General features: G+C 44.5%; 1 protein-coding gene across 1 annotated transcript in view; it reads right to left on the bottom strand.

Annotated features, from left to right (window-relative positions):
• Positions 1-5995: 5995 nt before the first annotated feature.
• The window catches only part of ppp1r14c (protein phosphatase 1, regulatory (inhibitor) subunit 14C), a gene marked incomplete at both ends in the record, with an annotated part of 44328 nt that continues 42823 nt past the window's right edge, over positions 5996-7500 (bottom strand). The window contains one exon of the mRNA XM_084453420.1: positions 5996-6070. Coding sequence (XP_084309546.1) covers positions 5996-6070 — 75 coding nt within the window. The remainder of the gene's footprint in view (positions 6071-7500) is intronic.

The following is a 7500-nucleotide window of genomic DNA, read 5'->3' as shown; positions in this document are numbered from 1 at the left end:
ATTAACAGTTGCAGTGGTGCATGGTTGCATTCTCAGACACCCTATAGCTTAGACTCTCCTGTCTCCAGTGGAGATTTAGAGTCAAGCGCCCTCCTTACCCACAATGCAGCAGTTTCTCCCCTGCAGTTAAAGCACAGCAGATCTACAGCCTCTCTGGGTGACATTAAAGATCCTCTTTCTTTCTTTCTTTCTTTCTTTCTTTCTTTCTTTCTTTCTTTCTTTCTTTCTTTCTTTCTTTCTTTCTTTCTTTCTTTCTTTCTTTCTTTCTTTCTTTCTTTCTTTCTTTCTTTCTTTCTTTCTTTCTTTCTTTCTTTCTCATCATTCTCCATTTCTACCTCCCACCACTCCATATATCGCACTCTCCTTTTTTCTCTCTTAAATATCGAGTCTTCTACATCTCATTCCTTCCTAACTTCCCCTCCTTCCTGTCCTCCGTCTTCTACCCACGTTCTCCTGTTTCACTTCCCCCATCTCACCCTGTCCTCTCTATACCTCCATTGCCTTTCTCTCTCACTGTCTCTCTCAATCCATCCCTCTCTCTCCCTTTCTTTATCTCTCTCTCTGCCTCTCACACTCAGTCTCTCCATCTCGCTCTCCCTCTGTTTCTCTCTCTCTTAGTCCGATGGTGGTGGCCCAGTGGGTCTAAACTCTCTCCCATCTCATCATCATATCCTCTCTCTCTCTCTTTCTCTCTCTCTCTCTCTCTCTCTCTCTCTCTCTCTCTCTCTCCCTCTCTCTCTCTCCCTCTCTCTCTCTATCAGCCCGATGGTGGTGGCCCAGAGGGACTATCAACTCTGTTGTCAGGCGGATGAATGAGCCGGGCTGAGCAGCGTGAAACGTCCTCCCAATGTTAGATCGACGTTGCGATCAGGTTGCAGCAGGGCTGAGGGCAGCCAGGCTGAGACTAAGCCAGACTGAGAGGCGGTGTGGATCGAACCGCCGGGGACGCAGCCGCTGTCATCCCGTCTCGCCCTCACTCTCTCTGTCATCCTGTCTCACCCTCACTCCCTCTGTCATCCTGTCTCACCCTCACTCTCTCTGTCATCCTGTCTCACCCTCACTCTCTCTGTCATCCTGTCTCACCCTCACGCTCTCTGTCATCCCATCTCACCCTCACTCTCTCTGTCATCCTGTCTCACCCTCACTCTCTCTGTCATCCTGTCTCGCCCTCACTCTCTCTGTCATCCTGTCTCGCCCTCACTCTCTCTGTCATCCCGTCTCACCCTCACTCTCTCTGTCATCCCGTCTCACCCTCACTCTCTCTGTCATCCCGTCTCACCCTCACTCTCTCTGTCGTCCTCTCGCATGATAGATCAAACATAGAGGGGGGTGGTGATGGAGAGAAAAAACAAGATGGAGAGAGATGGAGAGAGTGGTTGGAATGACAGTGAGAGGAAAAGAGAGAGAGGGAGGGGAGGATGATGAAAAATATGTGCATGATGTTGCCAATATAGATATGGCTGATATATTTCACTTTAAAATGATACAGTAGCCTTTATTGTCAAGCTGGACTTAATATACTGTAATTAACTGTAGGCTAGCCTATAGTTTATTATTGGTGACTGACTTGAGTCACCAATAAAATGAGTCATAATCATTATAAAAAAAAGAGATAGTTTGATATTTTCCTTCCAGTTAATCAGTATTCATCATGACAACGACCACCATCGGTTACATGTTGCTACCAGGTCACAGCGCATCGTCGATGTCGCACTTTGATTGACACGGTGACAGCAGCTGACTGCTCGTGGTGTGTCCGTCTGCTCGAGACCAGGCAGGGGAGGACGTCCCCCGTCATCACGCATTCTCCTCACAGGGAGGACGTCCCCCGTCATCACGCATTCTCCTCACAGGGAGGACGTCCCCCGTCATCACGCATTCTCCTCACAGGGAGGACGTCCCCCGTCATCACGCATTCTCCTCACAGTCACCTTGCAGGCCCGGTGCGCGCGCCCCGACCCGACAGCACCGCCTCGGAAAGTGGGTCAGGGAATTTAAAGGCACAGTAAAACATTATCTCACTGGTTTGTGGCTTTTCGAGGCACTATGGCCGGCGTGCCTGCAGTGAAACAAATGAAGTTATTTAGATATGTGACAATGTGTCCCACTGACTCGTACTGTACATGTACCATGATTCTAAAGATGAATCCTAGTCGGTTAAGCCTACAGTAAAATGGCCACCTATGTTAAGGGCTGCCTATCAGTGTAGCTCTATGATAAGCTATTGCTTGCATCATTTTCCATCCGAATACAAACATGAATGAAACGTTCTCACCTTTTGCTATGATGCTTTTTCATGAACAGTGCTGAGCTGACGGTGACAGGCCTGGTCCGGTCAGGGCTGGCGCCACGCCCGTCCACTGAGCCGTAGGAGACTAGCATGGAGCACTTCCAGCCTGAACTTCTCATGCACACTGATGCAATAATGTCACACTGTGATGAGCTCCATAGAGAAAGAGACAGGCCTCTCTGTTACAGTGTGTGTGTGTGTGTGTGTGTGTGTGTGTGTGTGTGTGTGTGTGTGTGTGTGTGCGGAGAGCTACATTAAGTGAACGTGAACACACTCCATCAAAAAGCGATGAGCGCTGACATTTAGACACAATGCAAACACTGACAAGCTGGCTGAGGCACACACAAACACACACAAACACACACAAACACACACAAACACACACAAACACACACACACAAACACACAAACACACACACACACACACAAACACACACACACGGAACACATATCTGTCCAATCCTGACCAGCCAGAACACTATCAATCACACACCCCCACACACACCTGCACGGTGGCACAAACACACGACCTATTTGCACAGTGATGAAGACACCCTAACCCTAACCCTAACCCAGACTCACAACATTTAGCATACATTCACACTCACTGTCGCACTCGCATACAGTGCACTGATACACACCTTTCTCTAAATCACTGATACACACACCTTTCTCTAACACACTGATACACACACCTTTCTCTAACACACTGATACACACACCTTTCTCCAACACACTGATACACACACCTTTCTCTAACACACTGATACACACACCTTTCTCTAACACACTGATACACACACCTTTCTCTCACACACTGATACACACACCTTTCTCTCACACACTGATACACACACCTTTCTCTAACACACTGATACACACACCTTTCTCTAACACACTGATGCACACACCTTTCTCTAACACACTGATACACACCTTTCTCTAACACACTGATACACACACCTTTCTCTAACACACTGATACACACACCTTTCTCTAACACATTGATACACACACCTTTCTCCAGCACATTGATACACACACCTTTCTCTAACACATTGATACACACACCTTTCTCTAACACACTGATACACACACAGTTCTTTAGCATGTTTCAGATACAGACCCCAGGGGATCCACTGTTTAAACAGTTCAGAGTCATGTTTTCTTTATTTTCAGCAAAAACAACACACACATAATTACAGGTTAAAAACAGCCGTCCGTTGTGGATGTACAATAAAACAAAATTCCTGCAGAAAAATCTGAGTATATTATTCATAATAAGGTATAAAAAGGAAAACTTGTCGTTTCTTGAATAATAAACAACCTTGGGGCTAATCCCCCCCCACCCCCATCTCATGCTATTTAAAAAAACAAACAAAAAAACATGCAAACATAAAGCTCTCCAATACAGACACTCTCAAAACACTTTTTCACATACTCATGAAATTCCATTAGATTATAAAATGTCCGCCTACAGCCCCCGAACAGTCTCTTAAGAAACAAAATACCAAGGGGCACTTAGACAAACGTCAGTAGACGTGAGATGCATTTCAATGGTTGTAAGCAGTTTCCTCTACTCGTCTGCTTCCTTTCTTCTCCACCCTACTCACCTGAAAACGCAACAACAAAATGGCAGACATCACCATCATCTGTTTATAGCTCTCACTTTCTTTTTTTATCTGTTCAAATGGGAGGGAAGAAGACGAGAAGAGGAAGCAACTTTGGAAGATTGGGATGCACCCCTACTCACACGTCGTGTTGATCATGACAGACTTTACAGACAAGACTCAACACTCTGGCGTCAATCCACCTTTACACAAATAACCAGTGAAGCAGACCCACAAAAAACAGCACCATTTTATTTCCTGGTTTTCGTGACGCGCGTCACGCCGTTTCAACATAAAAGTTCTCCAAAGAGATTCGTAAAGAGATGGTAACGATCACTTCATCTTTATTTTATTTTATTTGCTTGATAAAATGTTCATAATATCTACTCTTATTGTTAATCTCTCTGTCATTAGCATGCAAGACCAGTGCTTCCCTACAGGAAGTAAATCAATGTTGCATTGTCTTTGGCAGCTAGAGTTGTAGTATTACAGAGCAGGTTTGGGCTCGGTTCCATTATGTTTCAGCCTCTTCAGGTTTGATGCCGTTTGAAATGGAACTGGACCAAACATCTAGAAGAGTAGTGATTGTATCAGAGCTTTTGGAGTTTCAGTTTAGTTGGTGGGGAGGGGGTTGTCTACAATAAATATGAAATCCTCCCGAATCTGAGCTTCATTCACAAAGGTTTGAATTCAAACTCATTCCTAAAACCTGGTGTAACATATTGTAACAGCTTCTACTTTCAACCTCTAGAATTCATTAAAACCAAGAAGACATATAACAAACATTCACATACTATCTGCCACACCAATACTTGATGAACTACGACCCTTGGTAATGACACCCCTGTGTCTTTTAGTGGCCAAGGCAGTTTGGACAGGACATTTTTGCCTTTAATGATTAAAGTATGGATTGGAGAATGGCAAGCTGACCCTAGGTCGCTGGAAAAAGGTACAGTAAATGAACCAGGCTTCTAGAAGTGTTTAAAATGGTATGTTCACGTCATAACAACGTTGTTTGTGCTTGAGCTTGTTGAAAACTCACACAGTGGAGGACTGAACCAACCAAGAACTGGGTGTTTTATGTTAGTCAACTATCAGCAGAGGTAACACATAGGAGATGGCTGAGAAGCCATGGACGTTGTGTGACGTGACCTCAGGACTGCGAATCATACAGGTACTGTATTATATTCTCACCCAGAGAACCACAATACCCATCATGCCTCGCGTCAATGAGAAGTTGGCAGCTCCAACAGTGAAAGTCTTCCTTTTAATCTTCAAAACACTGAAAAGTTGCTACCCCTCTCCATGTTTGCAGATCTGAAGGACCTGGATAGGTGCAAGCTTCGTATGGATGCGTCCACCAACACTCTGGCTGAGGAACTCAACAGCTTCTTCAGATCTGCAAGCACCAACAGTTTCATGGATGGCAAGTCAGTTGAGGATTGGGCCAACGACTAAGAACAAACATTTCTCATCAGCTGTTAAATACTAAAAAATAATGTGGACAGTTATGTCCACATACAGTAACACACATTGGCATAAAAAATACCATTAAATACCTCAGTAAAAACCATGAACTAAAGAAACTATGAAACATTGTGTGTACATATTTTACAGCACCAAAAGCATGTTATTCAATTAAATCGTAATAAAACACTTTTCCAATCCCCTTGGGAAGGTTTGCTAAGTGTGTGTTCTATTATGAGTGTGTGTTCTATTATAAGTGTGTGTTCTATTATAAGTGTGTGTTCTATTATGAGTGTGTGTTCTATTATAAGTGTGTGTTCTATTATAAGTGTGTGTTCTATTATGGCTGCTGTGTTACAGAAGTCGATGAACTGAAACATTCGTTAAACAACAGTTTTAAGCATTAATTAATGTTGCATGAACGTTGAATATTGTGGCTACAATGTTCAGTTATGGCTGTCAAAGGTAGAACATGAGTTTTGTAATGTTGTGTATATTGAGGTGTTTAGTGAGAATGAGGGGTTCATGTCTGGAGCAGGTGGGGTGTTATGGTGGCATGACGCTCTGTGTAGACTTGGTTGGTTGGGTTGTGGTTGGTCTATGGTTGTGATGGGGCTGGAGGCGGCCATTATAGACCCTTCTTCGTCGGTGCACTGAGTTTCCTCATCCCCTTTATTCTCCCCAGCAGCTCACGGACAAAGTCCTGCAGAGAGAAGGGGAGAGAGAGAGAGAGAGATAAAGAGAGAAGGATAGATAAAGAGAGATAGATAGATAGATAGATAGATAGATAGATAGATAGATAGATAGATAGATAGATAGATAGATAGATAATGTCAGTGAAGAGGATAGAGGACAAAGCGATGTACATGCCCACACAGAGTGAGCAGTGGCAGTGAACTGTAGAGCTTCAGGTCAATTGGAGTCACTCACACTTGCATTGAGTGGTGAGTGTCCTCATGGACCAGAGCACTGTGACTGACTTACACAAACTGTAGTAAACAGGAAGTACATGCATGTGGACACGCCCCTTTTTGGGTGAAACTGAGGCGGGACCAGCCCGAGGCTTGCCGCCCATTTCAACTTGCTGCCGTTCAGATTGAAAGTTGGTCACCCAAAAAGGGCCGGTCATCGTACCCACACCTCTCCTGGATGATTTCTCTGGTCCACCATCATAATACCAAAGATCCCTGGGACCCTGACCTCATTACGGTCTCTCTCTCACTCTCTTGTCCTCGTCTTATGCTGCGTTCCTTTTGTATCGGAGGTCTGGGTTTGGCACCCGGGACATCGTCACATCCCAGTTGAAAGCGTTCCAGAAACAACAAAAAAAACACTTTGGCCTCATCTTTCAAGCCAAGTTAGCCATTGTTAGCAATACCAGTTGATAGAAACAACCAAACAAACTATGCTGTTTTGCGCATACAAACTTTGTAGCAACATTGTCCACTGATAGAAGTTGGACAATATTGTGTGTACGACTGATTTAATAAGACACAAATGAGACAGAGGTGCTAATAACCAGTCTTATTACAGCTTTCACTCATTGTTGAGTATCCATCTTGATTGACGTCAGCAGCTGACGTTGATGAAGTCGGGGTAGACTTTAAAGGACTATGCTCGTTTTTGACAACCTGGACCTTATTTACGACATATTATAAGAAGTTTGACTCACCCAGATCACTTTTGTGTTGTTCGGAGGCAGGTAGAAGAAATTTAAAATCCAGCGCGAGCCAGTATATCCATGTAATGGCGGCGCACGGGGCAAAGGGAATGCAGCTTCTAAAAATCCATTTTCGGCCGCTAAACGGTTGTTTTCATCAATCACATTGCATGAATCGACAGTTGATATTCCTCTACGCGAGCCATTCTTTCGGTTTTCAAATACGTGGTCTGTAGCCACTGTAATATGATCTTTACACTGGCTATGCTCCCTCACATTCTCTGCGCTACGATCGGATTGTTGCTGACGAATGACGACGACAATATTCTCGGCACCAACTACGATCGTAGCGCAGAGAACGTGAGCCGGAGAATAGCAGGCTGCGCGCTGGCCTGTGCGCATGCGTGCTGGAGCAAGTGGGGGAGAGGCTTCTAAAGATCATATTACAGTGGCTACAGACCACGTATTTGAAA

Source organism: Borostomias antarcticus, assembly GCF_949987555.1.
Source record: "Borostomias antarcticus genome assembly, chromosome: 19".
Taxonomy (NCBI): Eukaryota; Metazoa; Chordata; class Actinopteri; order Stomiiformes; family Stomiidae; genus Borostomias; species Borostomias antarcticus.
Note: the sequence above shows the minus strand (reverse complement) of the source record. Positions and strands in the feature narration are given on the sequence as shown.